General features: G+C 46.0%; 1 protein-coding gene across 1 annotated transcript in view; it reads right to left on the bottom strand.

Annotated features, from left to right (window-relative positions):
- The window catches only part of SYNJ2 (synaptojanin 2), a 724,073-nt gene that overhangs the window by 99,982 nt on the left and 603,875 nt on the right, over positions 1–20,216 (bottom strand). The window contains exons 18-21 of the mRNA XM_078649121.1: positions 18,182–18,299; positions 12,711–12,929; positions 11,917–11,995; positions 11,277–11,445 (exon numbers count right to left, since the gene is read on the bottom strand). Coding sequence (XP_078505247.1) covers positions 11,277–11,445; positions 11,917–11,995; positions 12,711–12,929; positions 18,182–18,299 — 585 coding nt within the window. The remainder of the gene's footprint in view (positions 1–11,276; positions 11,446–11,916; positions 11,996–12,710; positions 12,930–18,181; positions 18,300–20,216) is intronic.

The following is a 20,216-nucleotide window of genomic DNA, read 5'->3' as shown; positions in this document are numbered from 1 at the left end:
AAAACTAATCGTTTTTTTTGGTTTGCTAGAGAATTGATAATGCCAGAGGAAGTAGCCTATTTGGCTTTATCCAGGTTAATATTTTATTTTTTCAGCATTTTTAGGCGTCATTTACTAAGGTAGGTCTTTAAGGGTGCAGATTCTGTTGGGTTTCCTTTAGCCCTCCCACTATGATTGCAAGTAGACATTGCAGCCACCTGTAAGTTGTACAGTTTAGCTGGAACCTGACGTATCAGAAGGGAACCCAGGTGTGGGCAGCTTCTGAGGATTGCCCTCCAATGTGGTTGGAATGTTAGAGTTACCAAAGGACGTTTGGGGAGCAAGTGACGGATCGAGTAACCGGGCCATTGTCACAAGATATCGAAAAGAGTTCAAGATAGCATCCAGTTTTAAACTTGAATACATTTTCATAGGCGGTAATTGTAAGAGACTTATTAGGTCATCCATTCTAGTCAGGTTGGAAGCATTTTCTCTTAGAGTTGTCATTTTCTCTTCCATGCTTGCTAGGATCTTGTTGGAATTGTCCAATGCAACTATTTCTCAGTGTGCTGTTTTTAATAAGGAAAAACCGGAGGAGGAGCTTGGCGGGCATCCGAGATGGCCGCGTGAGCACAGCGCTCCCCAGACCCCCGCCACTCCCGGCATGATATCCTGAAATTATCCTGACTTTTTACGAGGATTTGTGTAGAGGACACTGGGCTGATTGCCCTGGACTTTTTGGAATTCGATTTGGACCCGGGGTTCCGGAGTTACGTCGATTCGATCTTTCGGGCTCCACCCTCGAGGTACACCCGGGACTGGGTGAGGCTCAGTGGCCGTCTTGAAGTTGAACAACAACGGCAGGGAGATTCGACTTGTGGGTCGCCCTCTTAAGTTTCGGTTTCGTTTCTGCCTCAGACTGAGACATCTGGCAGAGGAGCCTGGCTTGGGCTGCAGTCGGGGCACGGAACGGCTATCGGGCCTTTGGCTGCTTATTCTCCTATCTGTTGGCCCTCCTACTAGTGGTACCCTAGCTGCGGTTCTTTGGTCCCGAGGCCCTACTTTCCTGCGGCCATTCCATCAAGCCTGGTTAATCACCTGGTGACGCAGTTCTGATATGGCGGGCAGAGGGGACCGAGAGACTCGGAAGACCAAGACGCCCCTGCGTGGGGGCCCGGTCCAGTCTAACGTTATGGACCGCTACACCCATTCCAAGGGGTCCCCCGGAGCCGCCCTGCCCGGATCAAGTAATGCTGATCTCACTGTGGACGCGTCAACGGAGCCTTCCTTGCAGGACATCATGGGCGCCATTTCTGCTATGAAGGAGACGATAGGCCAACAATATGAAGCTTTGGCCCACAAAATCGACACCGTGGCCATTGATGTGAACTTGATTCGTGCTGACCTGTCGAAAACCAATGAGAAGGTGAAGTCACTGGATCTCAAGTCATCCAGTCTCACGGAGGACATTTCGGAGATACAGACGGAGATCGGCAACCTTCGCAGGGTGAACGACTTCATGACCCGGCGCTTGGAGGCCTTTGAGAACAGGGCACGTCGCTGTAATGTGCGCGTGGTCGGAGTTCCGGAGAATCCAGAACCTCACTCTGTTGATCTCCTTGTTGAGGACTTGATCCAGAACCACCTCTCTCCGTCTGGTCTGACAAAGTTTTTTGCTGTGGAACGTGCCCATCGTGTTCCGGGGGGCAAGGGTAAGCCAGGTGCCCCGCCGAGGCCTATTGCTGCGAAACTCTTCCATTATAGGGATCGGGACGCTATCCTGCAAGCATCGCGTGTGAAGGGCCCGGTGGCCTTTGAGAACGCCACGGTGTACTTCTATCCGGACTTTTCTCAACAGGTCCAGAGACAGCGTATGGGCTTCCGGGATGTCAAGAAACGTCTCCGAGACATGGGGCTTCGCTACGCCATGCTTTTCCCGACCAGGCTGCGCGTTGAGTACAACGACCGAACCTTCTTCTTTGATCGGCCTGATTCTGTGAATGTCTGGATGGACTCTCTGCCTGATCGATCTCCTGGGACTGAGTCCGCCGCCCACCCGGGTGGTGCTGAGGGTGGTGTGGAGAGCTGAACAATCCGCCTACGCCTGGGCCCTCGAATAGAGTAAAGTCTTCAGGGATTTAATGCCTCAGTGCCTCTACTGTTTGTGTATTCTCCTCATTATCTGTATTACTCGGGGTGGCGGGTGGTCCGGAGCCTTTCCTCCTCCGGGGTTCTTTTTGTAGAATGGGGGTTCTTGGGCGACAGGCACACTGCATGTTGGGGTGGCTATTTAGCATTTTGCAGGGGTGCAGGGTGGGGGGTGTTTTCTTGATTGTTGGGGGTGGGTGGTTGGGATGTTCGATGTTTTTGTGTTATGTTTTCAAGGCGAATCAATCTGGCTTCTGCTCCTTTTTATGTCATGCTCATTGCGGGGGGGTTTCGGGGTTGCTGTGTGGGATGGGGGGTAGCGGGTTGAGGCTTGTTTCGTGGAATGTTAATGGTCTGGGAGATCGCATTAAGCGGAGTGTGGTGTTAAAATGTCTACGCCGTTTATCTCCTGATATTGTTTTCTTGCAGGAAACTCATTTGGTGGGCAATGCTTGTCGTGCGATGAATAGGTGGGGATATCGCCTTGCTGCACATTCGGGGTTTACCACGGGTTCCAGGGGGGTGGGTATCCTTGTTCGGGCTTCCCTCCCCCTAGCCATTGATGATGTGATCCTTGATGTTCGGGGGCGTTATGCTGTCCTCGTGGGTCGCTATGAAGGTCGTACCCTCTCCTTGTTTACTGTTTATGTGCCCCCCGGCCTACAGACTTCTACCTTTTCCGATTTGGGCCGTGTGTTGTTGGACCTTCCTGATAGTACTCTTTTTCTTGCAGGCGATTTTAATTCTGTGATCTCCGGTCTACAAGATCGCTACCCCCCTAGGGATACGCCTTTAGCCCAACAGTGGTTAGGTGGGTTTTTGGATACGTTTGGTTTGGTGGATTGCTGGAGGCTCCTGCATCCTACCCAGCTTCAATACACTTTCCATTCGGGGGCCCATGGGAGTCTGTCTAGACTGGATTATTTCCTGATGCCCGCGGCGCAGACGCCGGCGGTGCGTGAGATCCGACACCTCCCCCGGGGCATCTCCGATCATTCTCCGCTCTGGCTTTGTTTTGAGTTGGGGGTGGAGGCGGTGGGCCGAGTGGCTCCTATTAACCCCTGGTATATTGCCTCCCCTGAGACCCGAAACCTTTTGACTAAGTCTTTAGATGCTTACTTTTTGGACAACGAGGGGTCGGTTTCCTCGGCGGTATCCCTGTGGGAGGCCTTTAAAACAGTGATTCGTGGGCAGGCCCTTTCTCTAATTGCTGAATCCAAGAAGGCTAGGAATCGGGAGGTGGTGGACCTTGAGATAGAGATTGCGGAGAGGGAGGCCGACTTAGAGTCTGAGATCACCTCTGATAAACTCCACGCCCTGGGTCTGAAACAATTTGCTTATAAATCCTTGGTCACGGATGCGGCTAGACTGATGTTCCGGGAACAGCAGGGTCGTCTGTATGATGTAGGGGACAAAGCGGGTAAATTGTTGGCATGGTTGGATAAGAAAGAGAGAGCGAATCGTGTGGGGCCTGTGATTCAGTCGTCGAATGGTGTCGGAGTGACAGACCCGGTTGGAATAGTTGAATGTTTTGCTGAGTATTTTCGTGTGGTGTATACCCCTGTGTCTGGACGGGATGTGGCTGACTCTCGCCTTTTGTTGCGCGATATAGCTTTGCCCAGTGTTTCCGATCTGGACCGTGTCTCATTGGAGTCCCCTTTTACTACGGATGAAATAGCGACTGCCATTCGTTCGCTCCGTTCGGGCAAGGCCTTGGGCCCGAACGGGTTGCCAATTGAGCTGTACAAGCTACGCCCTGACAAGGTAGCGCCCTATCTTCGTGCCATGTTTTTGGAGTCCCGGGAACGGGGTATTCTCCCGTATGACCAGCGTCTTGCTACGATAGTCGTAATTCCCAAGGACGGGAAACCGCGGGACCTTTGTTCGTCTTATAGGCCCATTTCCCTGTTAAATGTTGAGCCTAAGGTCCTGGCTAAGCTCCTGGCGACCCGCCTGCTGACGGTCATTAGCGACTTGGTTCATCCGGACCAGTCCGGATTTATCCCACATCGCAACACGGCTCTTAACCTACGTCGTCTTCACGGCGCTGTTGCGAGGGCGGGGCTTCTGATGGAGCCGGCCATTTTGGCCTCGTTAGACGCCTCAATGGCTTTTGACACGGTCGAGTGGCCCTATCTTTGGGCAGCTCTCGAAAAATTTGGCTTTGGACCTGAATTTATTGGATGGGTGAAGTTGTTGTATGTGGAACCCTTAGCGCAAGTGGTGGTGAACGGTAGAGTTTCTGTCCCCTTCAGCCTTGGTAGAGGGACCCGTCAGGGTTGCCCCCTGTCTCCATTGCTTTTCGCGCTGGCCTTGGAACCGTTAGCTGCGTGGCTTCGATGGGAACCTTCCCTCAAAGGGATCCGTTGGTCACCGGACTTTGAAGACCGCGTCTCTCTTTACGCGGACGACATTCTTCTTTATCTTACATCACCGCGTAAATCTTTGAACGTCTTATTTGATGTTCTTACTTCGTTCGGTGCTAACTCGGGCCTTGTTATTAATTGGGCTAAGTCCTGTGTGTATGTTCTCTCGGGTGTTTTGCCCTCTTTACCGGCCAGATTCCCTATCCAGGTGGTCCAGTCTGGCTTCAAGTATTTAGGGATTTTTATTACCCGGGATTCCTCCCTCCGCTTTATGCTTCTGAACGTTTGGGATGTCTCTGGTCTACTAAGGGCTTTGACCGCTGGGATGTGATTGGGATTTGTAAAGTGGGTGACGTTTGTGTGAATGGTCGCGTGAAATCATTCCAGGCCCTTAAGGCAGAATACGACTTGAGTGATAGAGAGTTTTTCCGGTATCTGCAAGTCCGACATGCCTTGGCCTCGGTTCTGACTCCTGATGTGGCCCTGCCCGAGTCTTCCCCCCTTGAAGATCGTATACTAGATGGACACTTGCCCGACAGCACTATCTCGCTCATCTACAAGAAGCTGATTCATAATCGCGCTGATTTGTTGGTCCGACTCCGAGAGATGTGGGTAGGTGATGGATTGGAACTAGATGACGAGGACTGGCAGTCGGCACTCTCCTCCCCGAAGGAGGTCGCCATTCCCGCCCGTCTTCGTTTGGTGCAACTTAAGATCCTCCACCGGGTGTATGTGACTGGTCCGCGTCTGGTCGTGATGGGTTTTTCCCCGGATGGCTTGTGTAAGCGTGGCTGTGGGATGAGCGCTACCTTTATGCACATACTTTGGGAGTGTCCTGTGGTGGCAGCTTATTGGGTGGATGTGCTTGCGATGATGACTGTAGTGACTGGTGTTGACCTGCGGCCTGAGGCCCGACAATGCCTGCTGAATGTGTGGGAACCCTCCGATTACTCTGTGGCCCAGACTAGATGGGCGACCCTGGGTTACATGGTCGCGAAGCATGACATTGCGCAACTCTGGGGCGCATCCCGACCTCCTGACGTTTCGGTGTGGGAAGACAACATGGACTGGTCCATGTTCCGAGAGAAGACAGTCTACGTGGCTAGGGGCAGGCCGGGGGCGTGGACAAAAATCTGGGGTCAATGGAATGCATACCGTGGGGGAATTTGTACCCCTCCCTTGGTTGCCACCTCCGATGTTACCCTGTCTCCTTAGGCTGACGTTCCCGAAATTTTTCGCTCTGTTCTAGGATTTTCCTGTCCTCCCTGCTCCCCCCCCCCCTCACGGCCTTACCGACTCTCATTGATTTACTTTTGTTCTCCTGTTTAGTGACCTTCCCCTCTGCTATTTGGGCCGACTTGATTATTGCACTCGCCTTATGTTTGTGTTGGTTATTTTCATGTTTTATGTAGAAAATTGTTGTATCCTGTTCTATGTCTGGAGCAATTTCGTTCTACGATTTGGCCTGGCCTAGGAAATGATTGTTTATTTCATGTGTCGTGCTATGTGACTTAGCGGCCAGCCCGTGTGGTTGTGGGCCCATCTTTGTAATTTTATGTGATTGCTCAATAAAAGTTTTTAACAAAAAAAAAAAAAAATAATAAGGAAAAAACAACAGTTGATGGACAGAATGCAGAACAATGTCATACATTCACCCCAGTACAGAGATCTGGGCCTAAATCCATCGTTTTTTTGCACTCCACACCACCCCAGTTCAGTCATGGTCATATGCAAATCAGCCTTGACCCTGTGCCTCATGGGAACAGTCCAGCCCGAACTGCCAAGCCATGTCTTTCCTGGACCGGAATCAAGCATCCTAGGACCGGTTTCTGGCTATCAGCCGTCTTCAGCCAGGATAGCTTGACTCCAGTGGTGTGGAGAGCATGGGACTCACGTCTGAGCATACCCATCCCACTCGGGGTGACAAATGCAAAACTATCCTGGCTGAAGACGGCTGATAGCCAGAAACCGGTCCTAGGATGCTTGATTCCGGTCCTAGGATGCTTTATTCCGGTCCAGGAAAGACATGGCTCTGCAGTACGGGCTGGACTGTTCCCATGAGGCACAGGGTCAAGGCTGATATGCATATGGCCATGTCTGAACTGGGGTGGTGTGGAGTGCAAAAAAAATGATGGATTTAGGCCAGATCTCTGTACTGGGGTGAATGTATGACATTGTTCTGCATTATGTCCATCAACTGTTGGTTTTGCATTTGTCCCCCAGAGTGGGATGGGTATGCTCAGACGTGAGTCCCATGCTCTCCACACCACTGGAGTCAAGCTATCCTGGCTGAAGACAGCTGATAGCCAGAAACCCGTCCTAGGATGCTTTATTCCGGTCCAGGAAAGACATGGCTCGGCAGTTCGGGCTGGACTGTTCCCATGAGGCACAGGGTCAAGGCTGATTTGCATATGGCCATGTCTTAATTGGGGTGGTGTGGACTGCAAAAAAAATGATGGATTTATGCCCAGATCTCTGTACTGGGGTGAATGTATGACATTGTTCTGTATTCTGTCCATCAACTGTTGGTTTTGCATTTGTCACCCTGAGTGGGATGGGTATGCTCAGACGTGAGTCCCATGCTCTCCACACCACTGGAGTCAAGGTATCCTGGCTGAAAACGGCTGATAGCCAGAAACCGGTCCTAGGATGCTTTATTCCGGTACAGGAAAGACATGGCTCGGCAGTTCGGGCTGGACTGTTCCCATGAGGCACAGGGTCAAGGCTGATTTGCATATGGCCATGTCTGAACTGGGGTGGTGTGGAGTTCAAAAAAATGATGGATTTAGGCCCAGATCTCAGTACTGGGTTTAATGTATGACATTGTTCTGCATTCTGTCCATCAACTGTTGGTTTTGCGTTTTTAATAAGGAGACATATTCCCCAATAAAAATTGATTGAGCCTCCAGGGTGTCAGCCATTTTTGTGAGAGTTGAGCTAATCCCAGTCATTGGAAAGAGCATTGGATAAACTGAAGGAGTTGTTTAATCTTTGGTAGTGTAGTGGCCTTGGTTTGTCATGTCTGTGATTATTTCACTCTCATATATCAAAGGGGAATGATTGATTGACTTTGGAATATTGCCATCCATGTCTAACAAGTGATCAGTGTTATCCAGGGAACTTGCAAGCTCATGTTGTTCTACTTTGTCAGGTTTTGATAGTTTGCTAGTGCCTGACTGGCATTGGTCTAGCAGAAGGTCTGAGAATACTTTGAGAGAACTCATCAGGACCCTCCCTCAGAAAGGTTGAAGGTAAAAATGTGTGGTGTTCTATTAATCTAGGCGGTTACTGTAAGTAGGAGGTTCCTGCAAATTGCTTAGTTTCTTTGGGTTGGCATTAAGCATTTGTGCTATGTTAACTGTAGGGTTGGATTCTAAGGGAGAAGCATTATGGGAGGGTTGTTTTGAGGATGACAAATGTGTTGATATAGAACAAAGCCTAGCATTGATTGTTTTGATCAGAGGTTGTTCAACAGAGTATATGTTTTATTGGGTCTGTCACTCTTACTATGTTTGGGTGAAATTAATTTGGACGCAAAGGCGAGGGACTATCCTCTCCCTGTGATGTGATAATATCAGTGTCAGCCACTGCATTGGAAATGGGACTCATGGACCCAGCAATGGTCAATTCAATAGTAAACCGGTAAGGCTGCCATATTCAGCGCACCCAGAGTCCTTTGGTTTGGATAATGGATCAGGTATTGCAGCAGTTGGGCTCTTATAAGGAGAGTTTTTAGAATTATGCAATTGCTGTTTAGTTTCTTCCTAGTGTTCTTAGGCAGCGTTTGCAGGAGAGTTTTCATTTGTCACTTAAATAGGTTGCCTTTAATTGGCTAAAAATAAATAATGCTGGTGGCAGATTGGCTGAACGAGTCCTTTTGACAGGCACTCAAGGGCACCCAAAGGTGAACTCTGGATTGGGGGATACTTAGCTTCCAAACACCACCGATAGTAGGCTCCCACTGCAGTTCTTGCAGGGATCACAAGAGATAAAAGAAAGGGTGGCCCAAAGAACCAGAAGGACTCTGTTGCAGGAGACAGTTAAAAGGGGTTTGAAGCCTGAGAGAGCCTCCCCCTCTCAGTACTGTGGCAAAAAATCAACTTATCCATCTTGGCTCCCGCAGACCTGCTGCCAACTGTCACTGCCTTAACCCCTGATCCCCACCTATTCAATTGGGGAGAAGGGGGAAAGGAAATACTGAGCAGAGGAGGGGAGAAAAAGTAGTAGCAGTAACGCTGAGATAGCAGAACTCAGGAGGATCCTACTTGCAGCTCTGCTACCACTGTGTCCCCACCCTCCCTCAATTCCACATCTACGGCAGAGCCCAAAGGAGCACAGGGACTTCACTGGCAATAGGTGGTGAACTAAATGGATGATTCCGGCTTCTCCTTCCGGGTCTAGCTCAACTCAACCACAAGTGACCCAATACACTACACCGGAGACCACCTTCTATCAGGTAAATACCTGCTGCAGAGACAAGAAAACTGGTTTGACCCCTTCTGGGCCCAGCCCATCCGGCACCAAGCACTGTGCACCATGCACCCCGTCTCCTGTACTGGTCCCCAGCCACACACCACCAAAACTTCACTAAGTGGAGGGTCCGATAGGACCCGAGGCGGCTTTGCGGCTTCCCATGGTAATAAGCGGAGCACGAGTGGGGAATGCTACAGAGGACAGCAGTGGGGAAACCTGCTGGGCACAAGCACTGTCTGGTCACCTGTTTGTGCTCAGAAGTAACAAGTACAATGCGCTAGTTTACACTTTGAGGGAAGGAGTGAACAACCAAGTCCAGAGGCCACAGGTAGCATAGGGGGGGGGGGGAGACTAGTTACGTGGTGTATTATTCAAATGAAAGTGGCATCACTGTATAGCTATTTCAGCATTTTAAGAATGCTCAGCATTTTTAAGCTTGAAAACTATACATACTTAGCACATTCTAAAAGAAATGCTACAGATGCTTTTGCAATCAAAGTGTGTCTTAGTTAGGGCACATAAGTTATGTTCTACATTGTGTTTTCAGAGTTGGATTTAACTTCTGTTCATGCCATGGGCCTCAGTAATTAACTCTTTACATTAAGAAACAGCACTGAAGAATAGTATAGTACATTTGATACACAATAGGTGTCTGTTAATTTCTGAGCGCCTTAGGAGAACTGGTTGCTCTAAGTGGGGCCAGCTAGGGCCCATCATTCAGCGCTATTTGTCATGACTCTCCTGCCTCCCCTGTGTTACACCATCACGGCTGCTGAATATGCCAGGAGGCAACACAGAAAAAACAAACAGAAACTGCACCTTGTCAGTCACATTTATTTGTTCAACTATTTGCAAAGCAGTGATGTTTGCTTAAAATGTTTGCATCTGATCTTATTTTGGTTGGGATGGGGGTAAGTTCTGCAAATGTGTGATACTGCAAGCCTGCCTCCTTGGTTGTAAGCAAGAAGTGTAATTATTGTTCTCGGTTTTATAAGAAATGGCAATAAAGAAAATTGATTCATAAAACTGACTTTGTATACGTTGAGAACATCATCTTTGGTATAAACATGTACTTGTGTGAACAAAGAAACAAAACATTTTCATGAAAATGAGTTATTCTCTTCTACCTGCTGTAATTAAATGTAAGTACTTTAAGTTTGTGTTTCCTGAAGCAGGCGAAAGCCCTTCCTCTTAATCCATATATTTTGGGATTTTTACACAACTGAGTAAAATTGACACTTATTTCAGGGCCTAAATTGGAAATCAGTGGCTAAAAAGTTACCTGTTAAAGTTCCAAAAGTGTCAGACACAGCGATGTACTCTGTGTGCCATGATTTTAATTTGACCTGTTTGAGCTAGAAATACACACATTAAGTAGCATGTGAGACATTAGATGGAGAGTGTGGCAAAATCACACATATGCAGAAAAAGCACTGACATTGCATTTTTCACTGGCTAAAACCATGTTCTACACAATCTACAATCAGGGTTCGGGACCATGTGAGTAATGCAAACTGCTCTTGAAAAGGTCTTAACTCCCTCCCTCCCTCCTCAAATGAAGGAAGGCAAGCTGTGCTGACATTCCTCAACACATCAGATGCCCAAGATGTCATGGCCAACAGAATCCTATTTCACAGTCAATTGGACAGTGGTGTCTGACACAGCCTTAAAGGTGATTACTTCGCTCCTTCACCCAGCATATATTAAGGAAGCCCACCTAATGTTCGCTGAGTTAGGTGAACTTCCTCCAGCACCAAATCCAGCAAGTGTAAATTGGGTCAGAGGTTCCCCAATAGGGATCAGCGATCTCACCCCAAGTGTTCACTATTTACTTACGAGAGTTAGCTCTCGGAGCAGTGTGTCTTCTAGAACAGAGCCTAACCAGCTCTCGTTCAGGAACCTTCAGAAAACTGAACTCTTCAGGCTGGTGCTCTGCTCAAATTCTATGACAACGGGGTTGGTGAATGAGGGCAACTGGCTAGGGGCACCTGCTCTCATCGGAGGGGTTCTGTACTTTTAACACGCTGGTTGCTCTCAAACTCTCAAGGCAACCGTGTGGTATAAACAACAAATGACGTACAAACATCAATATCATTCCATATGAATAGATACAACTATAGTAACAGATAAAGAACATAGATGTAAGGAAAATATTATTAGAGCTATGCCAGTTCGTTCTTTCCCTTTCTGATCGAACACCAAGTACAACGTGCAGCTGCTAAAGACTAAGGATCTAAGCTCTTGCTCCAACATATGCATCTACAAAGCTTGCTCACAACTGGAGGTTTTAGTTGTCTCCATTCCACTAACCTTCGGATTCATAATCCAGATTTGAAAAGTCAAAGTTCTCCTCCAATAAACAGGAGTTTGCAGTTGGTGACATTGGGGCAATGCTGTCCCTATTCCGGGCTATTTCCTCTTGAAAACCTTTGAGCCAATCTTTGGTTTTAGGCCTTATCTTCACAGCTTTACCTTTTACCTGTAGAGTAAGAACACATAAACATACCAGTCACGCAAATGTACAGTACAAGCTGTGATACGTTCAATCAAATACTTGAATGCAAAGAGGAAATTGAATGTCTTCAGTGTACAAATTATCATCATTTTTCAAATAAAATTACCGTATTTTCTTTAACTAGATGTATTTTTACAAGTGAAATAAAATGTTAGTTTAATAATCAAATTTAACTTGTAGACCTAATGCATCTTATCAGATCATGTTACACAAACCCACACCTCCCCAGATGGACATCCTTATTTTCTTTGTAACAGACATAGGACAACGGATTATATAATTATTTGTTCCTAACCCATCAACAGATTTTAAAATGCTACTCTCATTTTCTTCCTCAACAAGACAAGAAACGTTAAGAAAGAGAGGTCTTGTATAATCAGTGGTAATATTACAGTATAGATTAACGGTTAAAATGTAAACAAAACTAAATAGTACCTTCATGCCATCCAAATCGAGAATATTAAGTGCTGTCCTGCTGTCGGCGAATGTTACCAGCATCTGACCACCACTGAACCTTAGTCGGGAGAACATTAAATAAATGTTTATGAAAAGTTTCAGAAAGAAAGCATATCAAATCCGATTTCAATAATTAGTGGTAAAGACTAACCCTAAAGAAAGGTTAAAATTGTGCGGGAGGTTACAGGTGGTGTGCTCCTACACTCATTTGGGTGCCAGGACTTATTTTCCATCATTAGACTTTAGCCCAGAAAAAGGGAATAAAGCAAAACAGGGAGAATGAAGGAGGAATCGAAGGATTAGAAGCAGTGACAAAGGGTGGAGGCAGGAATGAAAAATAAACTACATTAGTGAGATAAAAGGAGGGTAGAGTGGTGGAACAAAGAATAGACATGGTATCTTTTATATACGGCAAACTGATATTCTGCAGTGTTGGCAGCAGGCTAACTTTGGGCATCCACCTCTATTTATTTCTTTATTTACCAATTAAGAACTGAACTAACCGTGCAGTGGAAGTGATATGCAAATCATTACTATGAACTCATGAATACCATCAAACATGATTGCGTTATAATCAAAGCACTGTGCTGGTAAGAAGTTCATATACATAATACTGTGATCTCCGACTAACATAGATAAAGTTACAAAAGAGTATAATAGCAGATCACTAATTTGTGAGCACATTTTGCCATTTTTGACATATCTCAGAGTGATGCATCTTGAATAGAAACTTGAGTATGCATGCATTCACTGTTCATACACTTCCCCTTTACCTGACCAGAATAATGACTCCATAATTCTGAAAGGCGTCTATCAACTCAGAGCTCAGATCTTCTGGAAATTCATTCTTCTCTTCAGCCGTTGGGGAAAGTAGCTGCACCACTACGGTGGCATCCAGAGGCCCCTGTGTGGAGGAAATCGCCTGAAGAACTCTCTCCTGGGCAGTGACATCAACTTCTTGGATTTCCACCTCCACAAAAGCTAAAACAGGTCTGAATTTGAAAATGAAATTATTCTCGAATCAGATACCAATTTTAAATAAACAATTTACAGCAACTACAATTTAGAATCAAGTCTTGAATTCTAAACATAACTGCTCCATTGTTCTCTTGAATAAAGGTGTGAATAGACCTACACAGAATTCTTGTGGGGAAATAATGATGCCACCCCTTTCAAACTCCTTAATGATGTAACTTATGATGATGGATTTAGTCAAATTGTCACTACATGAGAACCTAAACTCTCCATCAAAACACTACCAACAGAAATGAAGTCCTACAACACGATGATAGGTCACGGTGAACTCATCTACACTCCTGGCATTAATACATATTTTGTGCCAGAGTCACAAAAATGTTGCTACCACTATGGGCAGTGATCCGACAGTAGATTTTGCAGTCATCGCCATGACCTTGTGTAACAATGGTGTTAGGAACAGAAGTGAGGCACAATACAGGTGTCCAGAATCACAGCAGAAGAATAAACATATGATGGTATGCATAGTGGGCAAAAATAACAAGAACCTAACATAGAAGACTTAACATACACAAACCTCTACAGATGCATTGATGAACTATGAAATGTTAGCCATTGAAGAAGGGTGTTGCCTAGCCCGAAATGCAGTGGGGGAGACAGGAATAAAAGGGGTGTACTGCACTTACCAACCCCTTTAGAACCCTTAGGTTTTGTTTGTTAAAACTTCAGCTCAACCATGGGTACCTGTGGCTCTGAGCAGCAAGGCGTACACAAGGGAACAAGTGTAAAACATTTAAACAGTGCCTAATCAATTGAAGAGCAAATCGCCATGACACTCAAGTAATTCGACACCAATTAAAAAAACCAGACTGTGTATTTATAAGAGGTTAGACACCAAAACTAAAAAGATCCACTGAAGGGTTCTGGAGATATATAATTTACAAGACATAATAAGTCAAAGCATTTCACTAAACCACGAGCAAACATTAGCAAATTCAAAGAATTTGACACTTAATAATGTTTTTTGAAAAAACTTTGACAAGTGTCAATGCGGTAGAGCAGACTTGGGGTGACCATCTCTGACAGGGTGCTAGTCAGGGGGACCAGCAAGGTCCTGAGAAACAGTGACCTCCACAGAAGCAGCAGCCTTCAAGCTGGTCCAGACACTTTATCCATGTTGAAATGGATTCCTATGGTGTGGTCCTGATGCAAGAGATGAAGGATGCTGAAGATGCTCCAAGGACGCTAGGGATGTAATGTGGTTGACTGGGGTCTTGCTTGCTCTGTCCCCGAGCTGGGTGAGGTAGTCCTGGTCACAGGGTCGACATCCCACAAAGCCCTCTCCAGGCAGGCAGAAATCCAGTCGCCCTGTGTTGTGGTCACAGGCCAATCCTTCCTGAGTCAATGGCTCATCCTCAGAGTCCCAGCACCTCTCCTCTCATACAGCACTCCAGTGTTCAGTGACTGTGTGCACTGGGTCTTGGTCCCAGGCACTGCACAGTGGCGGTGATAAAGGCTTGAAGACTCTGGGCTACCAATGTGCCCTAGTAGGCTTCCTCTGCTCCTGTGTGCCTTTGTTACGAACAGGAGGCCAGTCAGCTGGCTCTTAGAGTCTCTAGGCTTTGCTGGGCTCTGGAAAGAACTACTCCTTGAGCAGGACACACAGGCACAGTCCCTCTCTTCTCTAGCCACCAAGTGCAGCCTTCAGCTGTCCAGGTGCTGGTCCCTCTGTGCAGCAGGGCAATCCTTCTTCGGTCTTCATTCCAGGTCAGTTAACATTTGAGGTAGGGGTTCCAGGGGTGCCCACTATATAGTTGGAAAATGTCCCTGGGGTAGTATGCGGTTTGTAGCCAATGGGCTACCCAGTTCCTTCCTTCCTGGTCTACACTTCCTGTGGAGTGTGGCGCTTGGCCATCCCAGGATGCACCATTCTGCCCACTCTCAAAATGGTGAGACCCCTCTTTCGTTGTGTGGCCCTCAATAGATCACCCATTGGGTGTGGCTGCCTCAGGGTTACATGCCCCTGGGAATTACGGTTTTGCAACTGGTTTCACATCTCTGCTCCCCGTGACAGCCTGTCCGACTAAACAATCGGGCAGCCCTCCACCCAGTGTTACTCATATATTGCACCCTGCCTTAGGACTCGGTAGGCCTGTCAAAGGTGTGACTTACACAGCTGCACTGGAGAAAAAGAGTCTTTTCACTGCTTTCAATGGTAAAGTCGAGCCATCAGTACACTACTGCTCTACCAGTCTGCAGTGGCGACCAGGAGACTTGTTTTACTTGGGGGACCTCTAGGGTGGCACAACTAGTGCTGCAATTCCCGAGGTACCCCTCTAACTTACGTGCCCTGGGTACCATGTACTAAGGACTTACAGTTGAGTTAGACATTTCCAATTGGATACAGCCAATTCAACATACACATTTAGAGGGTCAGGGCACGGACACTGAAGTACTAGTTAGCAGGCCTCAGTGCACCCAGAGTCGAATAAGCCAGCAGCATCAGTCAAAAACTCGGGATGACCACGCACAAAGAGGAATTTCCTTACACATAGCACAATTTTACCAAGCATAGAGAATAGAAAAAATTAAAGGATTACGTTGCAGCACATTTGGCTAACGGGATTGTGGAACAAAAATGAACGTATTTTGCTTAAGAGGAATGAGAGGATGACATTTTATTGAAAGGGACATAACTGCATTTGTGAAAAATGGAAGAGTACTATTCAGTAACAAACAGTGCATGGAGAGACAAAAGGAGAGGGCATGCAGGAGCAAACTGAGGAAAAGGGCTCCAGAGACCAGTCAATCCCACCCTGTTGTATTTATGTATGTATGTATGTATGTATGTATGTAAGTATGTGTTATTTGTGCAGTGTAAACCTAGCCTAAAGGCACCAGAGTCCTGTACAGGGTCAACGACAAGCATAAAGTCAATGAGTGATAGGAGAGGCAGATGGATTCAGGCAGCAGAAGTGTATTATTACTGCATCGTGATGTAGTCTTCTTTAAAGAGGTGCATCTTCAACTCTTTCCTGAAATGAAGAACCTTTGCGGAGGTCCTCTTGAATGGATGAATGCAAAGATGGAAAAGACCTACAGCCTCGTTTTTAATTTTTACACGTTTTAGTCTCTAGGCTGATGGTCTTCTGGCTGCTATTATGCCGAGAGCCACCAGAGATGGTGAGGATGTCTGCAAGGTAAGTGGGGTGCTAATCGTGGTGGCTTTGTAAATGATGGAGTTAGTTTTGAAGATATAGTGGATCAGCAGGCAGAGTCAATGGAATTCCACCAGGACATGGGTGATGTAATCATATTTCATCAGGCCCTGGAACAGAATTGCTGCTCAATGATGGAGTTCCTTCATAGGGGCTAATGTGGAGTCTGGGAAGCTATGGAACAGGACTTTACAACCATCTAGATGTGATAGCATGACTTCTTGAACAGCAAGTCACTTTCTGGAGGAAACCATTTCACTTTTTTTTGGAAGAGAGCCTGTACAAGGCAGTGTTAGTTGTTTAAGCAATCTGTACCATGAGGGTGATGTCCAATGTGAATAAAAAGTGACTTGGCATTCTGTGAAAGATGGGTATCGAAGCGGTCAGCCCCGGGAGGACTCCGTATTCCCTGTTACTGCGCTGGTTGGCTGCCCAAGACGGGAATTCTATTTCTCGGCTCCTATGCTTGCCGAATGGACTCACTGCGGCATCACGGACATGGAGTCGCTCTTTGAGGAGGGTCAGCTGAAGTCGTTCGACCGGCTGGTCGCTGAGTTCGCACTCCCCCCGGGTCAATTCCTCAAATACCGACAGTTGCTTGAGGGTTTCCGTCCTTACCATAATCTCCAGGCCGGCGAACCTGGCACGCATCCAGTTATACACACTGTCTTGCGTATGGGAATGGGACGCCACCTAATCACCTGGCTCTATAAATCGATCCGAGAACTCTCGTACGCCCCCCTGGCGACCCTACGGGCCACGTGGGAGGAGGACATCGGACGCGCATTACATGATTCGGAATGGACCAAGGCGCTTGAGGCCCCGAAACGAGTCTCTAGGAACGCCCATTTCAAAAACATCCAATACTACATACTACACAGGGCATACCTCACGCCGGCGCGACTGCAAAGGTTTTATCCCACAACACAATTCCTATGCCCCAGATGTCATTCCCCCGGTGCAGACTTCCGCCACATGTTTTGGAGCTGCCCCGGCCTCCACTCCCTGTGGCGGACGGTACACGACACGCTGACAGATCTCACAGGCCTCACAACCCTGGCCTCCTGGGAATCCAGCGCGCTAGGCATTTTTCACATCTCTAAACGGGTCCCGGCACACAGGCGCTTTGTATCCTTAGCGCTGCTACTGGCGAAAAGATGTATAGCTATGCACTGGCGATCTCCGGAGGGTCCCCCCATAGCGGCATGGACAGGAGCAGTCTGTAAATGGGCGGCGGCCGAGGAAGATGCCCTCCGGGAAGAGGAGGCCAGGGGCGCACGTAAACAACCCATTTCTATGGAATGGGCCATGCTCCTCCATAGCTTCCGGCAGTCCTTGCGCACTGATGACCCGCCTACGTCCACCCCCCCCCCCCAACGAGCTCCGACTAATTACTTAGGTTTATGTACAAAAAAGTTGTGCGAATGGCTGGCCGCGGCTGAATGTTGATGCCACGCCAGCAGATGATTTACTCTGTTCTCCTGCTTGATGATGCAACAATAAAACCAAATTTAAAAAATAAATAAAATCGAAGCGGTCAAGGTACATGTCACTGAGACAGATTTGATGCATTTGAAGCAGTAAAAAATTGGGGCCATAACAAGAATTTCAAAAAAACTTTGAGAAAACAGGAGTGCCACTAATTAGGTTCTTATTTAATGAATATCCTGTGAAATTTCCTGCAATCCACATGCGAGTAGTACAAATGCATAGTAAAAAAACATGAGAATATATCGAACAAATATGAAATTCTCCAATTAGTCAACCTTTTGTCTCATTGTAGTCTTCAAATTTGATACTCAACTAATGACACAATAAGACTATTTACAAAAAAACAGAATATCTAGAGATCATTTCATCTGGTCTTAAAGGACTTACTAGAAGAATACTGCTATGACAGTTCTGCAGTTGCAAAAACGCTTTTAATGAACAACAAAACATTGTTGATAAGTCATTCTTAAATACCTGATGTTTTGTAAGACCCATACACACCTTGTTGAAATCCATTAAAGCTTAAAAACAGGATAGCAAAGAACAAAGTCTAGGCTTACCTGTGATCAGAGGATGGGAGCTCGGCTCTGCCATAATACATCAAGGCGCCTGGCGACCAAGTGTGTTTTGTTTTTGTTCCAAAATCAAAATCATTGTCTATAAGATTGAGGTCTCCAGCTGAAATACATTTCAAAAGAGTGGTAAAGCAATCAGCAACATAACAAGGATCACATATATACCTTGTATATAAATGATTTTTTAGGTATCTGCTGGTTATTGTATTTTTATGCTAATATAGATGTCTAAAATATGACTTTTGTTGTGGCTATAATATTTTTAAACCTGTGTTAAATGAAAGCAAATATTTCTTAAACTGGCAAGTCCCGAAATTCAAGTTTGGGAGTGGATGCATCAGCAGAGGGCTTGTCATAACACACTTGTACTTTAGTGTGAAGTGGGGTTAGGCTATAATAATTGCAGAAGACGATGTAACAATCTTATTATTCTCACCTTTGACAATCACTTCTCCTGACACAAGTTGTTTACAAAATAAAATGTGTAATTTAACTTTTTAAAAAAATCTTCTCTCAAGAATACGTTTCCTGACCAAAATAAAATGACATTAAAAAAATACTCTAGAGAGACCAGGCACCATTCACCAAATGAGTAACAGGCTGACGAACAAATATCAACCGATATTTCATAACGCTCGCTACTTTCTAACGTGAAAACGCTTATGAACTGAACATAGGGATTATGAATGCAAGGTAAAACATAATGAACCCCAACTTAACATAACCTCGAGGATTGCAAATAGCAAAGTACATACAAGAACATTTGAAACTGAAAAGGTTCACTGTCATTGCAAAAAGCAAAACATAAAGCAGTTTAATGGAACAAAAACGCAAAAAAGTTACAGAAAAGAATTGCCCAAGCATGTTGGCTTGGTGGACCCAGTGCGAAAATGTGTGCATAAAAAATGCAAAAGTTGTATATGAAAAGCCACTTGTAATAAGAGATAGATAATACAGAGGCTGAGGAAGGAGGAGATACACTTGTAATGGGTGAAAACAACAAAAGATGAGGCAACTACATGACAAAGGGTTTGGCAAGAAGGTAGAGGACTATACAAGTAAGATAGAGATAGAATTGCATAAAATGTTTGTCTGGTCTGTATGTCAGAGATTACATTTCCGGATACAGTACATAGTACTGATGTAGCTAGGATTACCATCAGAAGAGTAACGTTATTAAACTTCTAAAGAATCTGAAAGTGGGAAGGCTCTTGGCTAATATTGGGTGCCCAATGAGCTTTATTCTAGAGAACTGGACAGGTGATATTCTGGTGGCATTACTCTTCGCAACATTCAGGTCCCCAGTATTACTAAGCCATGAAGAGGGAGTAATTTATTCCATTCACAAGAAGGGACCGGGGAGGATCGGGGCAAACTAGAGCCTGGTAACTTTGCTCAAGTCAGGTAGATAGATTTTGGCATAGGTGATCCTTCCCAGAACTGAGTCAGGATTATTAGCAAAGAGGACCTCCCGCCCAACCAAGTGGGATTCAGGCCATCAATGTCTACAACAGATAGTTACTTTACACCTTCTTCTTGACTAGAGTAAAAATATACAACAAATGTGACAACCACTTATTTTGTGACAACCACTTATTTCAAATGCTTGTGGACTTTACATCTGATTTTGACATAGTAGAAAGAGCGCTCCTGTGGTAAATGCTAAGGTTGCAAGACATGAACAGTGACCCAATGATGTGTCAGTGTACTGATACCTAGGTCAGAATACATGCTTCAGATAACTCAGAAGCAGTAAGGGTTGAAACTGCAGGGGACTTAAAAAGCACTTTTAAAAATGTCAAATCATTTTTGTTAAGTTTTCATGCAAAGAGACAGAAAAAGAATGGTACGAGATACATGATCAGTGATTGAGCCAACGCTAAAGGTTATTAAAACCTGTAATGTGAGGCTGGATTCACCTTAAAATTTTAAAACAGTCACCTATGTAAAGAATAATGAAGAGTTATATTAGATAGCAAAACGACACCCCTTCAACTTCAATGCTTGGTATTACAATCAA

Source organism: Lissotriton helveticus, chromosome 6, assembly GCF_964261635.1.
Source record: "Lissotriton helveticus chromosome 6, aLisHel1.1, whole genome shotgun sequence".
NCBI lineage: Eukaryota > Metazoa > Chordata > Amphibia > Caudata > Salamandridae > Lissotriton > Lissotriton helveticus.
Note: the sequence above shows the minus strand (reverse complement) of the source record. Positions and strands in the feature narration are given on the sequence as shown.